Genomic DNA, 27,524 nt, shown 5'->3' on the forward strand with positions numbered 1-27,524 from the left:
TTAGAATCAAAATGGTAAAATAGGGCCCATAATGTATTCTATGCCTCAACAAAGTGCTGGGTGGACTTGAAACTGGGAGTGTTTTAGATCTGACTTTTAGACCTGTTCTTTGGTGTCCCCATATGTACTCTGCCTGAAAAAATAGCAGTGATTCTGAATCATGCTGCAGAAGCCTGTAGGTTTGCTTATCCCATCCGAAATCCTGCAGCTCTGAAAGGTGCCTCCAACTGCACATGCACAGAAAGAAAATGATATAATGTGGCTACCTTGCCACATCCCTCCCGGCCCGGCTAATGCATCCCCTGGCCCCAACAGACATTGCCGCACTCCTCAACATTACTGACCTCCTTAGCCCCCCACCCCCCTGCCACCCAGAGGCCCCTCCCCCCTTTCCCCCACTGATCTCAGACAGAGTGGCAGCTCTGTCTCCTTCCCCCTCCCCTCCTCTCTTTCTCCTTCCCCCTCCTCTCCCACTGATAACAACAAAGTTGTCAAACATTCAGCACTTATCATGTCACATGGCCACACCCTGGCCTTCATCCACTGCAATGTGAGCATCTTTATCTTTGACCTGTATACCAGAGAACCCTTTGTATTGTCAAGGTCATGGACACTTGCACAATGATCTTTGAACTAGAAGTCATTAACCTACACCCTCCCTCAATCACCTTTGAATTTCCCTCCATTGCTCTCCTCACTCCATTTCCCTTCCCCTGCTTTTGATGACCCCTGACTCACCACCCATCAACCTCAACCAATTATCATTCACGCAAGAATTCCTCCCGTCACCATCAGGCAGCCCTTCAGCATATTTGAACTGTCCCATTGGAGTTGCCATCCATCATCCATGACCCTCCTTCTGTCATCCTTGTTGTGTCCTCTATTACCCTTTGTTCTCAAGACTTCACCATTGACCTTCCCGCTATTATTTTTGATCTCTTCACAACTATGCTTGACCTATTGCCTGTAGATATTAATTTTCCCTGTATGACTGAACTTCCCCCCTGTCTCCAAATGAGCCTTCTTGGGCTTCCATCTCCATCCCTCAGTCAGCCATGCCTCACTCCTCTTTCACAGTCCTCTCCCTCCTTCCTCAGATCGCTATGCCTCATTCCCCTCTCACAGCTATCACCTGATCTCAAGCATCTCTCCCCTGCTTCAACAAAGCTCTCCATTCAACAAAGGCAGCTCTTACTCATTCCAAATTCACCAGTAAGACAACCTCATTTGTTGCACACCATCTTTAACTAATCATGAATCAGAAGGCACATGTTTCTTGTTTGCTGCATGAATTCCAAAGGTACAGTTTAATCTGGTGAAACTGTGTTGTAATGAGCATGCACGACATGCTAATATAAGGAGTTGTCTGTTGTTTGCCATTGAGAAGCACAATCTTCCTTCAATCTGCAGCCAAACAAATACCTAATTTTCATCCAATTGGCTGTGGTGTACGGCTTTGTTTAACTCTCTCAAAGGGATTTTGCAAAAATTTGTCACATGAATATAGTTAATACTACCTCTCACCAAATTTGGAAAGCACACATTTTGCCTTCCACTCTTTAAGATTTCCTCACCTGCCTCATTTCCAGCTCCTGGGAGTTTCAAAAACTTTTGCCCGTATGTACATTTATTTTATTTTTTCCTTATTAGAAGTCTAGAATTCATATAATTTTCTCCTTCACCAAAATATCAGTATTATAAAAAATTATTCTGCTTGAAAGTACGCTGCATATGAATTTATAAAATGAGGTAGCACTGATGTTAGATAGGGAGAGATGATGGAAGGTGGAGGTGCCTCGGACGGAGCATAAACACTAGGACAGATATTCTGAGTTGAATTGTCCACTTTGCTGCTGTAAATTTCTATCGAATTCTACACAAAAGCCTATTAACGCTTGGAGCAATCAATGCACATCCTGTTTAAATAAAATTATTTTTATTTCACAATTCCACATGGACATTATTTTAATCATTACAGATGTATTTGACAATAATGTAATACATAACAATTTATTGAGCCCTCTGGAAGTACCCATTACAGTAAAACTTGACTATGGTGCATGGCTTTGTTTGACTCTCTCGAAGGAATGTTTCAAAAAATTGTCACATGAAAGAGCAGTTGTAATTAATACCACCTCTTATCCATTTTTGTTCAATTTGGCTTACCTAACTTAAGCATAACAGCAGTAACCTTCCATTATTTCAGCAATGATGCAGCGAACACTACATTTTTAATTTGATTTTATGTTTGTTTTTCTTTTTTCTCATATTTTCTTCAGCTAAGTGAATGGACTTGCAATCTTCTCCTCCTAAGTCTGAGCCAGAGCTGCTCTGTAGTTGGTTGCTACGGCTGTTTGAGTATGGACTAGGATGATCAAATCAATGATTTTGCCTCCCCCCACTTTGTGGGAAAATGCCTGGGAAATGCTTGGTAGCTTCCTGCATTGGCAAATTGTAGATCAGAAAATCATAGGAGCAAAGCACTATTATCCTTAACTCTGTGGCGTGACTTGATTTTTATCTGAGTTATATTACTGTCTTGGTGTAATTGCTATTTTGAAATCCATCTGTAATCTTAATTTCAGTAAGATCTGCTCTAAGAATGTTTCTTTCCCCCACTTAAGGCCAAATCTGAATAGGTACAAAACAAATCTGTCAAATTAATGTTGGATCAGAATTGTAATTAGAACTTCTATGAAATGGGAGTGAATGGGAATAACATATTGATATTTAGTGTTAAATTGATCCAAGCTCCTTTGTGGAAGGATAATTCTAAAAAGAGTCGATGTTCATTATGTGTATGTTTGCACTGCTGGCTCCATCAGCAATTGTTGACTGAACACAAATGTTTTGCAAATATTGACTAATTAAGTGTGCTAAAAGTTTAATTTGCAGTCAGGATGGATTCTTTATGGGTCATAATCATTAATAGCAAAACCTTAAGTTTAAAATGGAATAGTTCATAATCATAAAAATCTGTACTTCATTAAAGACAAAAGTTTCAAATGGATGGCATTTTTGGTTTTAATATTGGATCTTAAGGAGTTCCCTTATTCTTTCAGCCTCTTTTTCTCTTGGAGGGCAGTAGCTTACATGGTTAGCTGGGCTACTTGACTACATGTGTTGGTTATAAAGGAAGTGGTCCTTATTTGAGTTTATTTATTTAATCTGTTTTTATTCATTTGTGGGACGTGGGCATCACTGGCTGGTCAGCATTTATTGCCCATCCCTAGTTGCCTGAGGGTAGTTGAGAGTCATCCACATTGCTGTGGCTCTGGAGTTACATGTAGGCCAGACCAGATAAGGATGGCAAATTTCTTTCCCTAAAGGACATTAGTGAACGTGATGGGTTTTTCTGACAATCAGCAATGGCTCCATGGTCATCAGTGGATTCATAATTCCAGATATTTTTTATTGAGTTCAAATTCCACCACCTGCCATGGTGGAATTCAAACCCTGGTCCCCAGAACATTGGTTGAGTTTCTGGATTAATAGTCTAGTGATAATACTACTAGACCATCAGTCAGGTTTCCCGCCCCCCTCTTCTGAGATGTGCATGTAACTTGCTAATGTCAAAATGTTTCTTCATGTTTATGAAAGCATTTTAGCACCCTTCTCATTCCAAATTATAACATTTTAATTTGCAAACATCTTCTTAACAAGCTGTGTTTCCAGGTGAAATTATATTTGTAGATTTGAGGGCACTGGCTGAGGGCAGTGTGATTGTCCATTTGATTAAATAGAGCAATACTCATCTTGTTCATTGCAATAAAGCATAAAATAGATCATCTTTATAGCAGTTGGAAGGTAACAAAATAAGATTCAATTCCATGTCTACATCTTTCTTATATTTGGCATTGTATTTGATGATAGAACAGGGGAATAATGAACTTTTGATTTTGCTGTTAACCAGACACGGAAGGTTGAGTCCAAACATTCCTGAAAACTAAAAATCTTTGTCAGCCTGTTACTATGCAGAATGGTAAATATTTCTAAACACAAGTGTTAACATATAGATTTTCTTATACAGACTTAGGTATTTATGGAAAATAAAATAAAAAACTGGGCTCATATGGATCTTGTAATATATTTTCTTGCTTATTTCACTTTTAATAAACAATAATTGTTATCAAATAATAGATATTCTTTAAAGAATAAAGTCTTGGGCTAACTTCAAATTAAAAGTTAAGGAGGGTCAAAGATGTAAGTTCCGATGCTCGGCATGAGGAAACGATGTTTAGGAAGTTAGGTTAATAGCTGTCATTTAACGCAGATCAGAAGCTTCCTTTGGTAAACAGGGACCTGAAACTGCAGATCACCCCTGGCGTGGTCTGGAAATGTCTCTGGACATGTTCTTTAGGTTAATCAGACCAATCACCCTGAAAGTTGATCTGTAATGTGGAAAGACCAAGGGTATGAATACATCTTGTTGCAGGAAAATGAAAATTAGTAAGCCACAGTTGCACACAGCTTATAGTTAGAATTTTAACTCAACAGTCTTGTGCACACAACAAAGTAGCAGACTGTGTTTGTTCTGATCCAAAACTTGCTTCCTCATAGATACCGTGTAGAGATTAGTGAGTCAATATCTGATAACTAATTTCTGATTGCAGTACATAGGGCAGCATGTTGGCACAGTGGTTAGCACTGCTGTCTCACAGCACCAGGAACCCAGATTCGATTCCCAGCTAGGGTCACTATCTATGCGGAGTCTGTGCGTTCTCCCTGTGTGTTTCCTCCAGGTATTCTAGTCTCCTCCCACAGTCTGAAAGATGTGCTGGTTAGGTGCATTGGCAATGCTAAATTCTCCTTCAGTGTACCCGAACAGGTGCTGGAGTGTGGCGACTTAACTTAAATTTAAACTAGTTTGCTGATGAGACACCTACCTTGTTCTTCTTAGATACAAACTATTAGGTGGGTCTTTTTATACATTAATTAAGAAATAGAAGTTAAATATTTCAGCAAAGTAGTGAATAAGAACAAATATGAAAACAATTAGAATTAGTCACTATGGACAAGTGAGGAAGGTGGAACAGAAACTGAATAATTTACTCGTTCTACCCTTGATGTACTCGTTCCAACAACTCATCAAGTAAAGTATTAATGAACATATTGTAGAGACTATGATGATATAAATGATGTAACTTTGACATAGACATTTGAGCAAGAGGCTCTAAGCAAGTTGGGAGCAGGTCAGTCACTCTCCTGATGACCATGTGCTAACTCTCAGGTTTTCATGTATTTTATACTTTTCTTTTAGCTTTTTGGAGCCTAAGAAATAAAGGAAAATTGGGGGAGGGCTTTAAACTTGTAGCTTTGACTGCCTTCCAGTTAACAGCATAACCCCTCTGCAGTAGTGTAGTGTGAATTGGGGTGGAGCCCCACCATCACACTACTAATTAGTTGCCATCTCATCAGACAGCTACTAACTGATTGGTGCTTGATTCAATGACCAGAGACAGCAGGGGTAGGGTGGGCTGAGAGGTCAGCTCAGTTTCCTTTCCATCTCCTTCACTCAGCTGAAAAACAAAATCCAGCCCGATGAATTGACCTTGGAAAAGTTGCAGTGCCGATTCCTTAGAACGATACCAAGGCTGGTTGCATTTGTTATACATATTCCCTTGAATATAAAGATGAAGGGGTGATCCGATTGAATGTTTAGGATGATTAAAAGAGTTGATTGGGTCAATAGAGAGAAACTATCTCCTCTGGGGGGGGGGAATCCAGAACAAGGGAGTAAGCTTAAAATTAGAGCTAGGTTGTTCAGGGGTGAAGTCAAGCACCTTTTTCACATAAAAAGGGTTGTGGAAATCTGGAACTCTTCTCTCAAGAAGATGTTGAGGCTTGGTCAATTGAAAGTTTAAAAACAAATTGATTGATTCTTGCTCAATAAGAATATTGAGATTTCTGACACCAAGGGGGACAGTTGGAGAAATGGTATAAGCTGAATGGCCTATTACCGTTCCTATGTCCCTAGGATAAAACACTCTTTCACATACATATTTCAGACTGATGAATAACAAGAAGGTAAAAACACATACGGCATAAATGCAAGTGGGTGTGCCATCCACCTGTAAACCCTAGTGCTAATCTCACTTAAGAAAGAAAATAGGAACCGGAGTAGGCCATTTAACCCCTCAAGCTGTCCTGCCATTCACCGAGATCATTCATGGCTGCTCTGTGACCTACTACATAGAGTTAGATTGAAAGGATCTTGGAATTTCTAGACTCCCTTTTTTTTTCACTTACTGATGGATTTATCTACGTTGGAGTTGCTCTGTAAAACTGGCAGATTGCCAACAACAGATTGTTTTGTTAATACCTGGTTTTTGGACAGCTGATCTGAGTGTGTGAGTGTGCCAATTGCTAAACCTAGCAACAATGTGACTATGTGATTCAATATAGTAGCTGATTAACTATTTCATTCTGAAATATAAGAGATTGTCTGTCATTTAAGGGCTGTATATAGAGTACATCTGGGAAGGCTGATCAAAATACCTACTGTCTGTAAGTTTGAAATTGCTGTTAGTTTAATAATCTTTGACTGAGATAAAATGCTTCAGATGAAGTAGTGAAATGCTGAGGACCAATATAACATATAAGGTTCCTGAAGTAATTGTTTCAGCATAGCATGAATACCAAACCTTTATCCTATTACACTGCAGCACCAAATGGAACATGGCATGTTGGGGAATTAGCTGCAGACCACTCTGATTTGGAAGGCCTGAGGTCATTTTTTTACTAAACACTTTGCTGCATCGCCTACTTTCACAACAGAGCCAGAAATTTTGAGGCAGAAGTTTAAATTTCTCTTTCACCTGTGTCAACATCCTTTTCACAAATCAAACCATTGAGGTCTGTGCAGAAGAAATCATTCCACAATGCACCACTAGCAAGGCCAGCACAATCTTCCGTTGCTGCTGCATGTTGCCAGTTATCAGGCTGCCCGGGTCTCCAGTTTCTGGAATAAAATAGCAGCACAAATGAAGGCATAAGGCAAATGGAGAGTAAATAGTTCTAATATATGTTAACTGGAATTAATACAGTTACCCCATATAAAATAATATGTCTGGGTGAAGTGTTGACTTAACAAAAATGAATTTGAAATATTTGGAACTGCACTCCTTTGAAATTAAGTTTTAAACTCATTTACTTACACAGAGTGTAAATGTGGAAATCTAGGGACTGCAATTTTTGGGCCCTGCTGATATTGGAAATGGAGATGGAGATGGGTATGTGAGAGGCTGGTTAAAGTGTCAGCTCCCTAACTCCATTTCTGACATTGGCCAGTTTGCAACCAGATTCTTCTCTGAAGCAGGGTGGTCTCTGATTGGTCATCCGGCTTTGAGAGCCTCCCGGCTGTCACTGATTGGATCACAGTAACACCTGCTGCCACAGAACAGGAAAAGCAAATCAAGATGTTGGCTCCCACCTGCGTATGAATGGTTTCTCCAACTCTCATCATTCTGCATCCCAAAGCCACAAACCCCTCCCACTCAGTGCTGACCCCCTCCTACTCATTCCTGCCACCCTCCCGCCCACTGCTGCTACCCTCCCCTCCTCAGTGCTGACACCCTCCCACTCACTGCTGCCAACTCCTGCCCACTGTTGACTCCCCCCCCCCGCCAACACCACCACCTCCCTCATGCTTGCTTGCTGCTTCTTCTCATGTTACCCCATTCCCTCCTGTTTTCCAGAATCATGGCACTATGGTCTCTTGCAGCTTCCTATGCTGCAAGCTTGCTTCACCCATTTTCTCCCATTTCCCCCTTGCCCCACTCGCTGCTTCTCCCCCTTGCCCCTTCCTGCAGCTCCTCGCCATTCCATTTGCTTCTCCCTTCCACTCCCACCATCCGTTTCGGAAAATAACTAGCAGTGAAGGGGCTGCGGGCGGAGCAGGGGTTGCAACAAAAAGTGAAAAAGGACTGGAAAGGGATGCATGGAAGTGGTGAGGGGCTCTGAGGGTGGAACCAGGACAGTGAAGGGTCTTCTTCACTACTTTCTTCATTTTAATGCAAGCAGCAACCTGCAAATCAAAAGTGTCACTCCCCATATCTTTCTGAGGAGAATGCACAGTGAAAACATGTAAAGGTGTTTTGAATAAGAAAGCTGCTACAGCCTGTTTGCTGTATCAGGCTTTGGCAATAATGTCCCAGGCACTGACAATGTATCTGTGCATGTGAAGGAAGTGCACCCCCTAGTGTTGTGGCATGAATAAATGCAGCCCAAATTGGACTGGGAGTGAGTCGTCATGCCAATTAACAGTTCACACAAACAGGGGAATTTTAACTTCAATCGGTTTGCCACCAGAGATGGGTTTGGGGTCTGAAAACCATTCCAACACTTGTTTTTCACCTTCATGGGAAAAATCTAGTCACAGCTGTCAATGGCCAGAATCATAGCAACCCAACAGTGTAGAAGGAGGCCATTCGTCCCATCAATTCTGTAACAGGGTATCTTTCCAAGACCCTCTCTCCCACTCTGTTACCATAACCCCATGTATTTACCCCACTAATTCCCCGAACCTACAGATTTTGGGACTAAGGGGCAATTTAGCATGGCCAATCCAGGTAACCTACACGTTTGGACTGTAGGAGGAAACGAGAGCACCTGGAGGAAACCCACGTAGGCACAGGGAGAACATGCAAACTCCACACAGACGGTGACCTGAGGTTGGAATTGAACCCAGGTCCCTGGTGCTGTGAGGCAGTGGTGCTAACCATTGTGCCACCATACCATTCTTCATGATTTGTGAGCTGGAGGCAACAACCCTGATATTTGTGGGGAGGCAGGGAAGGTTGGAATTAGAGGTGAATTGTAGCAACCAGAAAAACAAAGAACATCAAAATGTGGAGGTTCTGCTAAACCTAGCAGCAAGAGCCCATTTGAATTTTTTCTCCATTGCTTGATAGCCAACCAGTTTGGAAGGCTGGCTAGCTGTTTTTATCTGTCCAAGATTTTTTATATCTAATTTCCATAGATGAAAGCAGTAATTTAAAAATCAACCATTAGCTTATTGAATGGCCAAGCAGGCATGAAGAGATGAATGGCTTACTCCTGCTTTTATGTTCCATGTTCCAATGTTCTTCTTTAGGGCCTCAATTGATGGCCAGGCAGGAAGGTCAACCATTGGCCTTCCCACCCTGATCTTAATTGTGCTGGAGGCAGAAAGGAGGCAGGGTTCATGCATGCCATCAGCCCACCTAATTAAATATCCTTCATGCACCCAAGCTCACCACCAGCGAGAGCAGACAATCCTGCTCATTGTGGCCAAAGCTAATCCTGTTCTCAGTTGGTAACATTCATAGAGATCAGCAGCAGAGATAATCCTACTCAGGGCACTGAAACCAATTATAGCATTCCTACCATGAGCAAGCAATTCAGCAAATATCAGAGAACAAACTGCCCTGTTGTAGGCTAAATCTTGCAGGACATGTGCTATTAGTGGGGCCTCATTGCAGCTAGCATGGATTAGAAAATTGTACTTGCCATGACTTTCTGATATGCATTGCCGCATATGAGACCTTGTCATGATCTTATAAATTGTTTGGCTCAGCTACTCCCTGGATAATCATGCTGAACCATTCATTTATTTTTACGATCACTTGTGCAGAATTGTGATATAAAGTACGAATAAAATAGACCAGGGCATATTTAACTTTAAATAAAACAACATTGTTAATTAGATTTACATGAGTAAATGATCATTCCTGCCCGACATTTAGCATTATTAAATGTTATAGTAGAATGTGCACATACGTGTATTCTGCAATGGTTCCGTCCACCCATTTCCATACATTGTGCTCCTCTATGTCTGATAGACCAATCCAATAGTAATTCATTCCGTTTATTTGCTTTCTCACCCATTGCTGTAATGCCAATACATATTTTATTAGCACTGTAAATAAATGTATGTTATGTACAACATCAAACAATCACTGAGCATTTTAAACATTTTGCACAACATTTCATTGCCAGAAATACTTTATTACATTAGGTTGTTCTTTGGTTGGCCAATGTTTGTTTGTGATTTTACCTTAGAGGAGTGCAGGTGGTAGATGTATCATATTATTTGTTGTGCTTCTAAATGTAAAGACCTGCAAAAATCCTATACTAACCTGCAAAATTGTGGGTTTATCTACCCGTTGTTTGATTAAGTATCTCCTTTCATAGCATGCCAGTTATATGTTGAGATTGTGGTCAGAATGATTGGTCCAATAAGGCTAAGTAATGATTTCTAATTGGAAAAGGTAATGTGAAACATAACCACGATGAATGGGACCCATCAGAAAAGGCAGAAAAGGAACATGATTTAGGTTGGAATATTTATAAGTCACTAAATTGAATACAAAGCTCAGGCAACAAAGGTAGTCAGGTACTTGCAAAAGCAATAGCTGAAGTTAGCTCACTCTAACTTTGCATTAATTATTGGAAAGGCCACTGATTCATACACCAGGATTTTCCAGTCCCGCCAATGGGGGCATCATTGAGAATGGGATGGGAATATCTGAACAGCTTTCCAATTTGCCCAGTCCCACCCATAGTAATGTCCACCCCTGGCAGAACCGAGCAATACTGCTCACAGAATTTGAGTTATCTAATCATCATAAATCAATCAGAACTCTGAAATATCAATACTGGACACCAATAAAAATTATGTCAAAAATCTAGAAGTTGACTCAGGTCAGTTGCCATAAAATGGTGACCTTGATCATGGCTGAAGCCATCTTTAGAGATATGCCAAACTTCGTGTTTCTTGCGAGTGACACGATTTTAGAGTAAAATTAGGCCTCACTCATGATATCACGAGAGGGCCCTGAAATATCTGGACTTTTGCAATGACACGGAAGGCTGTTTACTTGGCTGCATCCCCAAAATGTCCTGCGCTCTGGAAATTGTTGTATTCCTGACAAGTGCCCTGCTAAATCCTGTGATCTTTCCAAAGCCCAGCCTCTTCCTCAGTTGCTGTTCATTATGCATGATCTGAATAGGTTTGAGGTGTTGGAGGTATGATATGCTTTTGTTGTGCATGTACTCCTGTGGTTGCCTGGTTACTGCATGCGGGCCACTTGGGGTAAAGTCAGCATCGCTGGCTGAAAGTGAGTTTTCTGAGTTGCAATTGGTGACTCATTAGCTGACTGTCTCTAACCTGAGGGCGTGTCTGAAGGTAAAAATCAGAAAGAAATGACAGCCAATGTAGCTTGAGACTTAAATACTTCATTTGTCCTCTGCATTTTACTTATCCTTTTGTTGATTTTCCTTTCTATTTTATCCTAATTTATTTAATTTCTACCGAAAGATCTGAACTTATGTACCAGTGCCTCCCACAAGACTAATTTATCTTTTGCGCTTTTCCCATCATAGAAGTCAGTATTACTGGAAAAGTGAATTACCCCAAATCAGCTTCAGTGTGCCAATCTCTCTGAAAGAATACATCAGTGGGCTTTTGAATCTGGACTCACATGAAAATTCTTATTTTGGCTGTGGTCTTTTTCCTGCACCAGGGTGGGGAAAGCCAAGGTAGGAATGAGGTGGTGCTCCCCCAAGGGCACCCTTCCTACATTGTGTGCAACATCCAATGTCTTCCCCCTGTGGGTGTTTTCTCCCCAGAGCCCCTCCATCTAGACATTAACCATCTCTTCCCAGCCTCTGGACCTTCCATCCTGACTCTCATAGTCCCAGTCCTGATAACTGTTGCTACTGGAACTGTTGGGACTGCAGAAATGCCGGGCCATTAGATTAGCTGGCCACTCTCTGAGGTAGAACGTTCATCTGAGTCAGGGGCAAAAGCCGAGTTTCCAGCCAATTTTTGCTTCTTGGAGGATTAAGTGGCTGTGGGGCTGCTGGGAATGGCTGGAAAATGCTTCTCATCAATTCCTCAGATGGAAACCATCCATCCAAAAAACCTGTTCCTAATTTCAGATTTTCCATCCTCTCCCCTAACTTTAGATTGTGCCACCTGCAAGTTTTTGTTGTGGTATATTTGGGATTCATAATTCAACGAGTAGAAGTAGATGAGAAAAATCTAAGCTCTATTTTCTCCATTGGTTGTGAAAGCTTTCTCGATATGTACCTAAGTCAGGAATACTTCCCCATGGTCTCATTTCTCCTGTCCTCTGTAGTCTTCTCCAGCTCCACAATCCTTGGAGATACCCGCATACTACAAATTGGCCATTTGCACATCCCCCATTTTAATCCCTGCACTATTGGTGGCCATGCCTCCCATTACCAAAGCACTAAGCTGTGGACTTCCCTCTCTAAACCCTCTCTTTCCTCCTTTAAGATGCTGCTCTAATCCCACCTCTTTTAACCAAACTTTTATTCATCTATCCTGCCATCTCCTTAAATGGCTTGGTGTCATATTCTGTTGTATTGCTTTTATATTTGGGTTGGGGGTGCTGTAGTTTTTTCCTGCTGCTAATGTCTCTATCTTAGCAAAAATAATTCTACCCTCGTACCGCACACGCTGGCATGGTCTGCACAATTTGATAGCCCGAGATTTTGAATTAATGCTGGAAATTTTGGATTTCGTGAAATTTTACACTGACTTCCTTTTAAAAACAAACCCGCACTTTCCTCTCAGCTTTTGTAACCAAACTGGTCATTGAAATGTTAGTGGGTTTTTCTATTTAAAAAAATAAAAATAAGTACTTTAACTTTATTTAAGGGTACTATATAAATGTGAGTTGGCACCTGTATTGCATTTTCAGATCCGAGCCATGTTTGTGGAAGGATGTCAGAATCATAAGTACATAAGAAATAAGAGTAGACCCTATGACCCATTGAGCCTACGCCACCATTCAATATGATCTTTTGCCTCAACTCCACATTCCTGCTCTCTCTTTAAATCCGTTGATTCCTTGAGAGAGTAAATATCTGTTTATCTCAGCTTAAATATATTCAGTGATGCAACATCCAAAACCCTTTGGGTTGAAGAATCCTAAAGATTCACAGCCTTTGATTGAATGCATTTCTCCTCACCTCTGTCCGTAACCCAAGACTATGCCCCTGTGTTCTAGATTCCCCAGCTAGGGGAAACAACCTCTCAGTGTATTCCTCATGAAGCCCCTTCAGGATATGTATGTTCCAATTAGATCACATCTCATTCTTCTAAACTCCAGAGAATATAACCCCAGGTTACTCAGTCTCTCATCACAGGACAACCTTCTCATCCCAGAGAACAATCTAGTGAAGCTATGCTACACTGCCTACAAAGCAAATCAGTTTGGGAAATTAAAAATCACCATGTTTTCTATTCTCATTCACTAACAGGATTTTCACAGACGCTGGCGGTTTGTGGATGTTGAGTCAGAATGGAGCCTGGAAACCTCTTGCTTTCACTGTGTGTGGGGCTGAGTAATTGTTTCTGTAAAGCATTTTCAGATGCAGTAATATAACATTTATAAAGAATCTGTTAGAGTTTAAATAAGTCACTAAGGAGGAGTCTAAGCCGGCTGTCAATCCAAATTGATTTATGTTTGAGAAAAGTTGCCATTCATGATTTTCATACTAAATTCTTTGTTTTTTAAGAGTTTACCTCATGATTATGAGATGGCAATGAGCTTGATGTTATTCCTTTTGGATCAGTTTTGTGAGAACTTGTCTCACTTTGCAGAATATTTCAGTTAAGAAGGACTGGAACATCTAAAGCGGAAATGAACATGCTTACTTTGCAGGACTGCTAATTTTCTGATCACTCTTTTGTGAATGGTTATTAACATCCTAGCACAGATTCTCCTGAGCTAAGACTGAGTGTATTATGTTGAGTAGATTTCACTGACCAATTGCCACTGGAAGTACGCTTGATCACCACACTTAAATATCTTTGGGTGACTGGTTGAGAATTTACAATTGGTGGAAGAAAGATTGAAAGATCTTGGCAACACAAATGCCTCAATCCTTCAGCACCTTAAAAAGTTGGACAGTCCTGTAAAAAGAAATTCTGTTACACTGCGCATACCAATATAAGTTTGTTATTCAACTTTATAAATGTCCAAAGATGTGTGGGTTAGGTTGATTGGCCATGTTAAATTGTCCTTGGTGTCAGGGGGACTAGCTAGTGTAAATGCATGAGTTTATGGGGAAAGGACCTGGGTAGGATTGTGGTCAGTGCAGACATGATGGGCCAAATGATCTCCTTCTGCACTGTTGGGATTCTATGATTCTAGCTGCAATCCATCAGTCATCCTGCCTTACATTTTAACCTTCTGAGGCTGTTACACCTCAGTGCCTCTTGAGTAGAATGCTTCTTCACATTCAACATTATTAATTTGCCACGTGATGGAAAATACATTGTATTTAAAATACTGCATTTAATACGAATATAACTGACTATATTTTCATGGACACTCTGCGGCTATCTTTCTTTCTCATGGCAATACAATGCACGGCAAAATCTGCAGGGGTCTTTTGTGATGTGATGAATTATTGCATGATTCAGGGACGTGTCCTGACCCTTATTACTGTAGTGGTGATAAAGAAAAGGGAACTCTAATCTTCTGTTAGCAAAGAGATATCGTAAAATTGGAGAGGATTCAGAGAAAAGCACAACAATACTTGTAGGATTTAAAGCCCTTGTTATAATGAAAGATTCAGAGCTCCAATTGGAGAGATCCAAGCTTTTTTACAAAACTCTTAGATGATGGATAATGTAATAAGATAATTAGTTAATTTGGATTCTGACTACATAATTAGAGAAGAAAATAAAGGACAAGTTTGGGATGATAAAATGTGATTCAGATCTTCAGAACCTAATTCCTAATAACAATTTTTGTTTCTTGCATAACCTACATGATTTTCTCTAGTTTCCTTCATGGTAGATCATTGCAAATGTTTAGCATTTTCAATGATGACATCCATAACATTTTAAACTCACTCTTCATTTTCTTTGATTCTATCTACCTGGCACGTTTTGACTTAATAATTTGGGTTTACTTCATCTGTGCTTCACATATAAGTACTTGTATATGAAGTTCCTTTCACCACTTTATCATAAACCACAATGATTAAGCTGTTTGGTTCTTCACATTAGTCATAAGGTTCAGTTTCGCTGCTTGTCTTCATCTTTCTGATACAAGTACATTTTCGTGAAAGTGTTTAATTTCATTATTCATACGTTTAAGAAGTATAACTGGATTTTAAATGTAGATAAATAAAAAAATTTTATTGCGGAACTGGCAAACAACTTGTAAGTAATTAATTCCCACAAAACAGGGGTAACTATGGCTCAACTGAGTTTTATTGTGTTGCTGAAATGGAGCAAAAGTTACACTGAGGATTACAATGACTATTTTGGATATTCCTGGAGGAGGCAGTTTGTCTTGAGACTTCCCAGAAAAAAAGCTTTGAAGCTGGAGAGTAAACTGAGAAGTCTGTTATTCATGTAGATCTAAGAAACTAAAAGCAACTTGCAGACATTGCATTTCTTGATGAAACTAGCAAATCCAGTGAAAGGGCTGTTATCTCCATTAGAGGTGTATATATATCATTCATGTGGGTCCCAGAATCAAAGGGTTATTTTGAAGGGAAAAGACAACATGCTACTATAGAGAGAGATACAGTGAGTTACTATTTTGTGTCTTGGGTTTATCTGTGGGTCCTCTCATGAAAAAAAAGCAGATGCAGACTGGAAGTAGCTTCAAGATATGCAGAGAAAGAAAAACCAGCCAGGAGCTGCAAAAGGATAGTAAAACACATATTTGACCTGGGCTGTCCACAACTGTAAAATGCTTCAAGAGAGTTAGATTGGTTGAATGCTCAAAGTAGGATTCCAAAAACTTTCATATCTCAGAGAAAGTTGCAGACAGTCAAAGTGAATGCCTAAGAGTGGAGGCATACTTTGGTTTGCTCCCAGGAAAAGTGACAGAACACTCAATATCCCGGGAAGTACAAAGGAACGCTTTTGGAATTGAAAACAGAATAGCAAGTAATGTTTTAAGATTTTTGGCTTTAATCAATATGGGTTTATGAAACATGATGTTAAATTAGTACTTGCTTTGCTTAATTCTTGTACAGTAAAAAATTTTTGCTTAAAAACAAAATTTTGCGCCATGATTACTTTCAGATAATAGCTAGAATTGTATTTTTTTAAGTTAATTGCCTCCTTCAAGATCATAATTTTTGTGGTGTGATGACTGAAACTGTCATGTTCTAAATGTACTCGACCAGTGCATTCTGGAGCCTTATCATAATTGCTGTCAAGTTGCATTTTAATGTTGTATTAATCCTAGAGTTAGGTGCTATAATTGTTTTGCCTAGACAATGATAAAGGATTGCTACTTCAATTCCAAAAATGAAGGCTGGGATTTTCTGGCTGATCACGAGTCTCCCTGGCCTTTTTTTCTGGCGTAAATCAGCTCCACGTCAGAAATTGGTGGAGATCAGGGCTGGGGAGGGAGTGGGGTGACTCAGGGCTGGCCCGGTGTGGGGTCTGGTAGGCAGCAATCAGAAGGGGAAAGGCCAGCAATTGAGAGGACATGTGGGGGGCCAGTGCGCATGCTCCGATCTCTGCACTGACAAATCAGCATATGTGCAGTGGCCCACTCAGCACGCTGATTCTGACCTCTCGGATGAGGCCTGGCTCCCCCCACTTTCCAGCGTGAATCACTCCAAGGCACTCTGTATTGCCCCCAGTGTTGAAGATTTGTTCAGGTAAGCACGTCCAAAAAACAGGCAGGAAATTCTCCCGCACCAGATTCAGCACTTAGAACTTCATTAATTATGCACAAGCGTGTTCCCCTCTGAGTGACCTAGTGGCTGACAGCTGATTTGCCCACCCCGCTGTCAGCTGATGGACTTGAAAATCCCAGCACCTATTTAAACATCAATCCAACACATTCATCTCACTCTCATCAGCCCACCTGTCTTCACCAGATCATGCAAGATGTCAGCAGCCCAGAGGGAAAGGCTAGCAGCCTCAAGAAGAAGTCTGCACCTTGATTCAACCATCATCTCCCCATGGGTGCCAGGCACCCATACCCCACCTCAGTCATAGAATCATATAAACCCTGTCGTGCAGAAGAGGCCATTCAGTCCAACGAGTCTGCACCAACAGCAATCCCACCCAGGCCCTATCCGCGTCACCCCATGCAATTACCCTGCCACTTCTTCTAACCTATGCATCCCAGGACACAAAAGGGGCAATTTAGTAAGGCCAGTGCACCTAACCTGCACAACTTTCGGACCGTGGGAGAAAACCGGAGTACCCGGAGGAAACCCACACAGACATAGGGAAAATGTGCAAATGCCACACAGTCAGTGCTGACTCAACTCGGGAATCAAACCCAGATCCCTGGAGCTGTGAGGCAGCAGTGCTAACCACTGTGCTACTGTGCTGCCTACTTGGACCTCTGAAGCCTTCATGCATCCTCCTGTAGACATTGTGGTATCCTTTTGCCCCTCTCATTTGTGATCTTTTCATGCAGCCTTGTTGGGTCCTGCTTCCCTCTCCTTGGTCTTCCCTCTGCCTTCTATTGTTCACCATCCTTGTCCACCTCTTTGCCCCTCTGCCTGAAATTATGAGCCCTTCCCTCCCACTGCATCCTTGCATAGCCTTCCTTCCAGTTTGCCCACCTCCCTTGTCCTGCTGCCCACCCCCTCATCATCTACCAACTTAGCCTCAGTTGAACTTTGGAACTTTGTTGCAGTGGCTGCAGCACTGTTCTGTCCAGATAGTCGCTGGTGTGTGTGGCACCAGGGAGGAAAGGAGACCCCTGTACTTCCCAATCCCAGGCACAGTACTGATTGAACACAGTGACAGAGGAGGATCCACAGCTCCAACAACACAGTGCTATCCATGAAAACTGGCTCAGCATGGAAATGAAGGCAGGAACAAGTCCCCCTGGCAGAGTGGTGAACAGCGCATCAGGAGCAGTGCAGTGCTATTGCAGAAAGTTGTTGCACTCACCTCAAAGTCTTTGACGAAGTTAGGAACATCTTGTGCATGGCACTCATTAGCAATTGAGTTTGATGCTGACATGATTCCCCCCGGCTTGATACAAGATTGAAAGGCCTGATAGAATGCCGGCAAGCGACTGTTTTAATGAGTGTTCATGAGATGCAAATGGAATCTGTGCCACCTACCAGTGGGAGTTGACATTAACCTGCCATTGGGAGAATTATAACATGATTTTACTCCGGCAGGTTTTTTGGCTCCCACCAGATTCTCTGCTCTCACCCACCAGCCACAAGCTGGTTGGGAGAATTCTGCCCAGTAAATCTGCAAAGGACAAAAGGGATGCTGACTCCTCTATTAAAGCTCAAGATTCTGGATCTGGGAAAATCCAGCACCCAAGAGAAGAAGTGAGAGGTATGTCACATGACATCCTGAAAGCTGCTAGACCCTGTAATATTGCTGTGTGGAACTGAACCAGGCAGACTATCATTTTACCATTGAGAAAGCAGCAGCAGCAGAAAGAACTCTGTCCAGGTAAATTGGCTGGCCTTCCTCTACATTACTGGATCACTTGAAATCCTGTAACTCTGCCTTCAAGATGAATTGATCTCTGTGTGCCTTCTCCCATCAGGGAAGTCCTCACCTCTGGAAAGACGGATCATCCTGCAACAAACTGCCTGCTACCCTCTGAAGAAATATGCCATTAGACATTTGATTCTGGACTCATATGAAGACATAACTCCTAGTTTTATTGTGGTCTGGTTTTTCTACCACTTTTCCTTATTTCTCTTTTATTATGGGGCGACACGGCGGCACAGTGGTTAACGCTGCTGCCTCATAACACCAGGGTTTGATTCCTAGTCTGGGACACTGTGTGGAATTTTGCACATTCTCCCCATGTCTGTGTGGGTTTCCTCTGGGTGCTCCTGTTTCCTCCCACAGTTCAACAATGTGTGGGTTAGGTGGATTGGCCATGCTAAATTGCCCCTTAGTGTCAGGGAGACTAGCATGGGGTTGTGGGAATGGAGCCTGGATGTGATTGTAATCAGTGCAGACTTGATGGGCTGAATGGCCTCCTTCCACACTATAAAATACTATGATTATACGAATGTGAAAGGGGGCAGACATTATTTATCTTATCTTGAGTTTGCAATGAGATTATTCATTGAGGATCAGATCACTCCAAACTACAAGTTGGGGAGAAATACAGCACTACTTATAAAGATGGGAATTAAAAAAAAGAAACACCTACAGATGTGAAGTGGGCGGCACAGTGGTTAGCACTGCTGCCTCACAGTGCCAGAGACACAGGTTCAATTCTGGCCTCAGGTCACTGTCTGTGTGGAGTTTGCACATTCTCCCAGTGTCTGCCTGGGTTTCCTCTGGGTGCTCCAGTTTCCTCTCACAGTCCAAAGATGTGTAGTTTAGGCTGATTAGTCATGCTAAATTGACCCTAGTGTCGGGGGTTTAGCAGTGTAAACATGTGGGGTTATGGAAATAGGGATTGTGGTCAGTGCAGACTCAATGGGCCAAATGGACTCCTTCTGTACTGGAAGGATTCAATGATTCTAATTCAGGGCTGTTTAAACTAATCCCCCTTTTGTCCTTAACAGTACTTTCTACAGGCAGTTAATGTGGTTGGAATCAGAGGGAATGGAGCCTGTTCATTTACTACATTACAATACCAACTGCACTTCAAATGTACTTCATCTGCTGTAAAGCCATTTGATATGTTGTGTAGTTGTGAAAAGCAACACATAAATGTAAAGAATTTCTTCGCAGCATGAGGCAAGCAGCAGCTGCAGTATACATGTCCGCCCCATTGAAATTAGGTGCCCTACCACTGACCTACAAATTCTGGTGAGCTAAATACTGGAAGGCCATAGCAAGCACAGTGCCATTCTAACCACAAGGATTACGTTCCACCGTTTCAGGCTCAATTAAAATACCGATCATGTGTATTAAGACATGATTAGGAATGAGATTGAGGAATGTGAAATTTGATCTGGAGACTGAAGCAACATAACAGCTGAGCCTCGTTAATGTCACCAGGAAATTAATAAATAAATTACAATGCTAGATTAATGAGATCTTATGAAGGTTTGCTCAAATAACATTTGGTAGCCAAGGGGAAAATAGCCTTATAGCACAACACTTGCTCAAAGATTAAGTGTGTGAGGTAGAATCCATGTGAGAGGCTTATAAACGAATTGGCTTAATGGTTGAATAGCTTTTTCTCATTCCACGTTTTCTTAAGTTCTAATGCTACATTATAAAATTGAACAGTTTTCAAAAAAAACAGATCTATGTGGCACCATTTTAACCTGATTTGTAAAGGTTGAAGAAAATGATTGCAAACCAAATATGCCTTAACCGCTAGACCCCCTCCTTTTGATATTTCTGAAGCAAGAGGTTTTCTAAATTGGAATAAAATAATACTGAGATATTCTAAGTTTGGATTTCTTTTAGTACCTGTTCTTCTCGGTTATTAATTATAATCATGTTGGATGACATGTTTTTGCATAGATTTTTTCCTCCTTCAAATTCGACAAGATCAACAGAGAAATAGTAACACTTATCCTTAAAAATCTTCCAGTTAGGTGGACAACCTTAAAAGAAAGATAAGGAAATTACTGAAGACATATTTAAGTAGTACAGGAAAATATAAATACATTTTTAATATGATTTTTATTCAATGCGCATCAAGGCAAAAAAGATTTAGTTTGGAGAATGGGAAATATTCCAGTTCAGGTACCCAGTACCAGCACCAATTTCCAACGTTAGGCATTGCATGGTAACTGGAGAGTAAAACTCTTTCCACGCTGTCCAAAAGTAGCTACATCCAGCAGTTCACCAAGCTCATGGGTAGAAAAGCCAAAGAAAAAACAGAGGCGTATCCCAACTGCATTTGTATAACGTTTGTTCCATTTTCCACATCAGAGAGTACCCAAAATTATTTCACATCAGATCCTTACGGTGAACTGACTCAGGGGATGTTCACCCTATGTTATCATCTTTGTAGAGACTGATAACTTTGAAAAAGAAATGTAAACTTCCAGTGGGTAGATGAAAGGATGACACGACAAGGTTTCACATTTCAAGACTTTTACTGTAACAAGCAAGCTAAAAGCAACATTGACTAAACATTATTTCTTAGCCACGCATATTTTAACAACTTTTCCAAACTTAACTTTTACTCCAACTAATCACACACTATGGGAATACCACAGCTGAAAATCACTAGGGTTCAGTGAGTTGTTTAACTATCCACCAACATTCACAAGTGCATATGGCAGGACTGCAGAGCTTGAATCTGACCCCCTGGCTGTTCTTTTGCTCCGCTACATTACTTGCTACTTATGCTGTTTTAATATGAAACGAGAGTTCAGTACAAACACTAATTTTCCACTCTTTCTTCTGGATCCTTTCTCTATCCAGAAGCCAACCCAGAACTGGAGAAAAACCCAACTGTGATGTGCAAGATTCAATAAGCATCACCTGATCCCAATTCTCTCTGAGGAAAGACCAGGTTTACTTTTAAAGAGACTCACAATTATAATATTGTCAACTCCTACCAATACTGTCTTGGACAGATGCATCGTCAGCAGGCAGGTTGTTGACGATTATGTTATGTATGTCTTCCCTCTTGTTGTTCTCTGACCACCTGGTGCAGACCTGGTGCAGCAGCTATATTCTTTAGGGCATAACCAACCTGTTGTCTACTGGTTCTACCTTGGTGATAGACATTGAGGTCCCCAAACCAGAGTTTGTTCTGTTTCCTGGCCACCCTTTGGAGGAGTACTGATTCATCAGCTAAGGGCTGGGTTGTGGGTGGGTGGCTGCAGTGTTCATGGTGCTATTCTGCAGGAGGATTCTTTGCCCTTGTTTGACCTGATGCCATGAGACCTCATGAGGTCCTGAATCAATGTTGGGACTCCGAGGGCACTTCCTCCCAACTATATACTACTGTGCTGCCACTCCTGCTGGGTCTATTCCACCTGCAGGACAGGACATACTGTGAGATATTATTCTGTGAATATGACTATGTCAGACTGTTGCTTGACTGGTTTGTGAGACAACTTTCCAAATTTTGGCACAAGTCTTCTGATGGAGCTTCTGCAAATACATAAAGGGCAAAAGAGTAATCAAAGAGAAAGTAGGATCTCTTAAGGATTAACAAGGTCATCTATGTGCAGATCCACAAGAGATGGGTGAGATCCTAAATGAATATTTCTCATCAGTATTTACTGTTGAGAAAAGCATGGATGTTAAGGAATTTGGGGAAATAAATAGTGATATCTTAAGGCGTGTAGATATTACAGAGAAGGTGGTACTGGAAGTCTTAAAGCGCATCAAGGTCCATAAATCCCCCGGACCTGATGAAGTGTATCCCAGGACATTGTGGGAGGCGAGGGAGGAAATTGTGGGTCCCCTAGCAGAGATATCTGAATCATCAATAATCATAGGTGAGGTGCCTGAAGATTGGAGGGTGGTAAATGTTGTGCCTTTGTTTAAAAAGGGCTGCAGGGAGAGCCCTGGGAACTACAGGCTGGTGAGCCTCACATCTGTGGTGGGTAAATTGTTGGAAGGTATTTTGAGAGACAGGATCTACAAGCATTTAGAGATGCAAGGACTGATTAGGGACAGTCAGCATGGCTTTGTGAGTGGAAAATCATGTTTCACAAATTTGATTGAGTTTTTTAAAGGGGTAACCAAGAAGATAGATGAGGGCAGTGCAATTGATATTGTCTATGTGGATTTTAGCAAGGCCTTTGACAAGGGACCACATTGGTTGTTGCATAAGGTTAAATCTCCCGGGATCCAGGGTGAGTTAGCTAAATGGATACAAAATTGGCTTGAAGACAGAAGCCAGAGGATGGTTGTAGAGGATTGTTTTTCAAACTGCAGGCCTGTGACCAGTGGTGTGCCTCAGGGATCAGTCCTGGGTCCACTGTTATTTGTCTCTTATATTAATGATATGGATAAGAATACTGGAGGCATGTTTGGTAAGTTTGCAGATGACATCAAGACTGATGGCAGAGTGGACAGTGAAGAAAGTTACCCTGGATTGCAATAGGATCAATTGGCCAGTGGGCTGACAAATGGCAGATGGAGTTTATTTAGACAAATGTGAGATAATGCATTTTGGTATGTTGAACCAGGTAGGACTTATTCTGTTAATGGTAGGGCATTGGGGAGAGTTACAGAAGAAAGAAATCTAGGGTTACAAGGTCATAGTTCCTTGAAAGTTGAGGCACAGGTGGACAGAGTGGTGAAGAAGACATTCAGCATGCTTGGTTTCATTGGTCAAAACACTGAATACAGGAATTGGAATGTCTTGTTGAAGTTGTACCAGACATTGGTAAGGCCACACTTGGAATACTGTGTATAGTTCTGGTCACCCTAATATAGAAAGGATATTATTAAACTAGAAAATGTGCAGAAAAGATTTACTAGGATGCTACTGGGACTTGATGGTTTGAGTTATAAGGAGAGGCTGGGTAGACTGGGACTTTTTTCTCTGGGGCGTAGAAATCTGAGGGGTGATCTTTTCGAGGTCAATAAAATAATGAGGGGCATTGATCAGCTAATGAACCCAAAGATAGGGGAGTCTAAAACTAGAGGTCATGGGTTTAAGGTGAGAGGGGAGAGATACAAAAGTGTGCAGAGAGGCAATTTTTTCACACATAGGGTGGTGAGCATTTGGAACAAGCTGCCAGAGGTAGTAGTAGAGGTGGATACAATTTTGTCTTTTAAAAAGCATTCAGGCAGTTATATGGGTATTGAGGGATATGGGCCAAATGTGGGCAACTGGGACTAGCTTTGAGGTTTAAAAAAAAGGGTGGCATGGACAAGTTGGGCCAAAGGGCCTGCTTCTATGCTATAAACCTCTGTGACTCTATATGAGTAAGATGAACGTTTCAGGGTCAACAAGGCTCAGTTTGCCATTATTTTTTTCCAGTGCCAATGTCAATGCTATGTGGATCATCTGGACACTTTTGAGTGTTTTGCTAGGCTATTTCAGAGGGCAGATTTCCTTCCTAAAGGGCATTAGTGAACCAGATGGGTCTTTACAATAATCCACAATGGTCTCATGGTCACAATTTGACTTTTCATTATAGACTTTTATTAAATGAATTACAATTCCACCACCTAGATTCAACCCATTACTCTGGGTCTCTGGATCATTAGAATAGCGACAGTTATGACCAATGCAGCACGTTTCCTACATATTCTCACAAGCCCCTTCACGTCTCTTTGATAACCCCATGCCTTCTTCGTGCCAATATCCCTTCAACTCCATACCCACCAACGTCACCCCCTATCCCTTCTTCTCTCCAAGCCCATTCACCAGGATCCATTATGTACTGATTGTGAGCCTTATTATAATATTGGGAAGTCATTAAACTATCAAAATAAACAAAGTAATTCAAAAACCACTTAGAAAAACGTAATCTTTTCCAGTTGTCATAAAACGTCCAAGATAAATAAACTTTCAGTCCCCTTGACAGCTGTGTCAACAACATGTGATGAGCTGAATTCATTACTGGGGTCTGGAACATTCAATGATAGTACAATACGTAACTATTTAACAAAGTCTCCAGATCTGAACACATTAAAGTCTTTAAAGTAGAACAGATAGCAATCTATTTCATTGCTTCAGAGGCTCAACAGATGGCTGGGTTGCCAATTAAATAATTCATCTACCTGTTCATCTATTTCAAGAAGTTCAAAAGATGGTTAGAATGTCAGTCAAAGTAAAAATTAAATCACAGGCAAAATTGACGCTAAAATCTGAGTCTCAACACTGTTGAACTACAATGCACCTGAACAATTTCATGATGCTGATAAATTTAATGGTCACTTCCCTTTCTTAAACAAAGGCCTGTTATTTATAATTGTATTAAAATCACATTTAACTTCTGCACCACGACGTAACAAAATATGAAGTTGTCAACACCTTTTAAACAAATCTGTCAAACATGTTCATGACTGCTGACTAGGGTTCCCAGTGGCACATGACTTCTTTGAGGTGCCGTGAACCACATTGCCTACCAAAATAAGCCCAATTCCACGGAACTCGCAGGGGCCTAAAATTCCCATCTTGCGATGGAATGGACAAGGGCTTGCTGCATGGCGCGGTCGTCTGCTGCCTCTGGTTAAATTCTGAAGGCAGAGGGATGAGTCCTTGAATGGGAATTAATTACCCAAGTTGAACCACTGGTCACCCAATATCACCCCGTCACTGGTATAGTTATGGTAGAACAGGGGCAGGTAGATAGGTAGTAGGTAGACCGTCTGCTGGATTTAATGACCCAGCTCGCCTACACACCCGCAAGTGGGGCAATGAAAAATGCAGTATGATATTGGGAAAAAAAGTCTGCCTGTGGAAATTCCTAAAAAGTCTGCTTTGAGACCTCTGAAATATGTCAAAACTCAGCTGACCCCAAAATACCTGAATATAGGAAAGTAATCAGAGTTTTTGGCATCTTTGCCAAACTAAATCTGAGTTCACTGGTGTAATTTATTAATGCTGTGTTGAATTCTGTTTACAGACCAACAGCAAAATTAAAAGAAGCCAAAGTTACATCTCCCCCACTTGACCAGTAATAAGACCAAGTTGGCAGAGAATGGGGCACATTCATTTTGTTGTTAGGCAAGGAAATTAAGATTTACAAAACCAAGTGCTAAGTGATCCAGCAGAATGCTACACCAAGCCAGAAGTGTTGAATGGTCTAGTATTATGTTCCAATAACAACAACTTGAATTAATATCGTGCCTTTGATTTGGATGGTACATTGCACAGTGGTTAGCATTGCTGCCTCACAGCGCCAGGGTGCCAGGTCAATTTCCGGCTTGGGTCACTGTCTGTGTGGAGTTTGCACGTTTTCCTGTGTCCACCTGTGTTTCCTCCGGGTGCTCCGGTTTCCTTCTACAGTGCGAAAGGTGTGCTAGTTAGATGCATTGACCATGCTAAATTCTCGCCCAGTGTACCCAAACAGGTGCTGGAGTGTGGCGACTAGGGGATTTTCACAGTAACTTCATTGCAGTGCTAATGCAAGCCTACTTGTGACACAAATAAATAAAAGTAAAATAAAAACATGTCACAAAATGTCCCAGTGTACTTCATTTCAAACATCAAGCAAAATTTATTTGATATGCACTGAGCCACATTGGGTTACATTAGGGTGCATGATCCTACCTTAAAGGAGAACTGGATGGAGAGTATTAGGCCAATGGAATCCCCACAGTGCAGAAGGAGGCTTTTCAGCCCATCGTGTCTGCACCGACAACAATCCCACCCAGGCCCTATCCCTGTAACCTCACACATTTACTCTGTTTGTCCCCCTGATGCTAAGGACAATTTAGCATGGCCAATCCACCTAACCCACACACCTTGGGACTGTGGGAGGAAACCGGAGCACCTGAAGGAAACCCATACAGACACAGGGAGAACATGCAAACTTCACACACTGAACCATGGCTGGAATTGAACTTGGTCCCTGGCGCCGTGAGGCAGCAGTGCTAACCACTGTGCCACTGTGTTGCCCCAGAACTTTCTTTCCTTCATTCTTTCATGGGATGTGGGCATCACCAGCAATGCCAAAATTTGCTGCCACCCCCATTTGCCCTTGAACTGACTGGTTTGCTCAGCCATTTCAAGAGGCAATTAAGAGTCAATTACAATATTCTGGATCTGGAGTCATATGCAGACCATAAAACCTTAACGTGAAAAATGAACATAAAATGTCACAATTTTTTTCTCCCGTATAATTTCTTGTAACATTTTTGGAGCTGGGCAATCAGAGAAGTTATCTGGTAGATCTCATTGGTGGGTGGAAGGCTGGTGTTACCAGTAAACTGTTGCATGCTCTGTTTGATTAAAGGCAATTGAAGGGAGAAACACACAAGACGTATAATAGATAGATGATTCACTAATGCCATATTTTGTCAAGGAGAAAGTTAAAATCTATCCCAGAGAGACTTCTATTCAAGCACATAATTAAAGATTTTTACCATTTGGTTTTGGAGGAACGCCTGAATCTTGATTTATTAGTCCTCTGGGTCCTGGAGGACCTGGTGGACCAGGTGGGCCTTTTGGTCCTGGGGCACCTGTTGGTCCTACTGGACCCGGGGCTCCTGCTGCTCCTGGTTGACCTTGTTCCCCTGGTACTCCTGGAACACCTACTTTGCCTTCTGATCCATTGAGCCCTGGCATTCCAATGCTCCCTTTTGCTCCTGGTGTGCCAGGTCTTCCATTTGAACCCTTTTGTCCTTTCAAGCCAGTGAGGCCTCTATATCCTTGACTGCCCTTTTCTCCTTTAGTACCAGGTGGACCTCGAGAACCTTTTGGACCCATTGGTCCAGGTCGTCCTACTTCTCCACGGTCACCTTTCTGTCCTTTTGCTCCCTTACCACCAGCTGGTCCTTGTATTCCTTTGTCACCTTTGGGACCTCTTGGCCCTGGAGGACCTGAATGTTTATTGAAGAAAAATGAAACATTTTAGTGCAGGTTGTGGAATCAGAAGCTAACTTATTGAACTCACTTGCATTATTTCTGAGATATTGTAATTGTCGGCACCCCTTTTGAAACTGAGCATGCAGGCCTGAGGCCCTCATGGATGTGGTG

At 41.6% G+C, this 27,524-nt stretch overlaps 1 protein-coding gene across 2 annotated transcripts in view; it reads right to left on the minus strand.

Moving 5' to 3' along the window:
* Nucleotides 1-1,939: 1,939 nt before the first annotated feature.
* colec12 (collectin sub-family member 12) overlaps nucleotides 1,940-27,524 on the minus strand; it is a 159,610-nt gene continuing 134,025 nt past the window's right edge. For both annotated transcript variants that reach the window (XM_080194301.1, XM_080194302.1), the window contains 5 exons: nucleotides 26,912-27,367; nucleotides 20,366-20,502; nucleotides 9,760-9,869; nucleotides 6,819-6,961; nucleotides 1,940-4,391 (listed from right to left, as the gene is read on the minus strand). In XM_080194301.1, the coding sequence (XP_080050427.1) occupies nucleotides 4,375-4,391; nucleotides 6,819-6,961; nucleotides 9,760-9,869; nucleotides 20,366-20,502; nucleotides 26,912-27,367 (863 nt within the window). In that variant the 3' untranslated portion in view covers nucleotides 1,940-4,374. The remainder of the gene's footprint in view (nucleotides 4,392-6,818; nucleotides 6,962-9,759; nucleotides 9,870-20,365; nucleotides 20,503-26,911; nucleotides 27,368-27,524) is intronic.

This window comes from Carcharhinus amblyrhynchos, chromosome 8, assembly GCF_965287045.1.
Source record: "Carcharhinus amblyrhynchos chromosome 8, sCarAmb.v2.hapA, whole genome shotgun sequence".
In the NCBI taxonomy this organism is placed as follows: domain Eukaryota; kingdom Metazoa; phylum Chordata; class Chondrichthyes; order Carcharhiniformes; family Carcharhinidae; genus Carcharhinus; species Carcharhinus amblyrhynchos.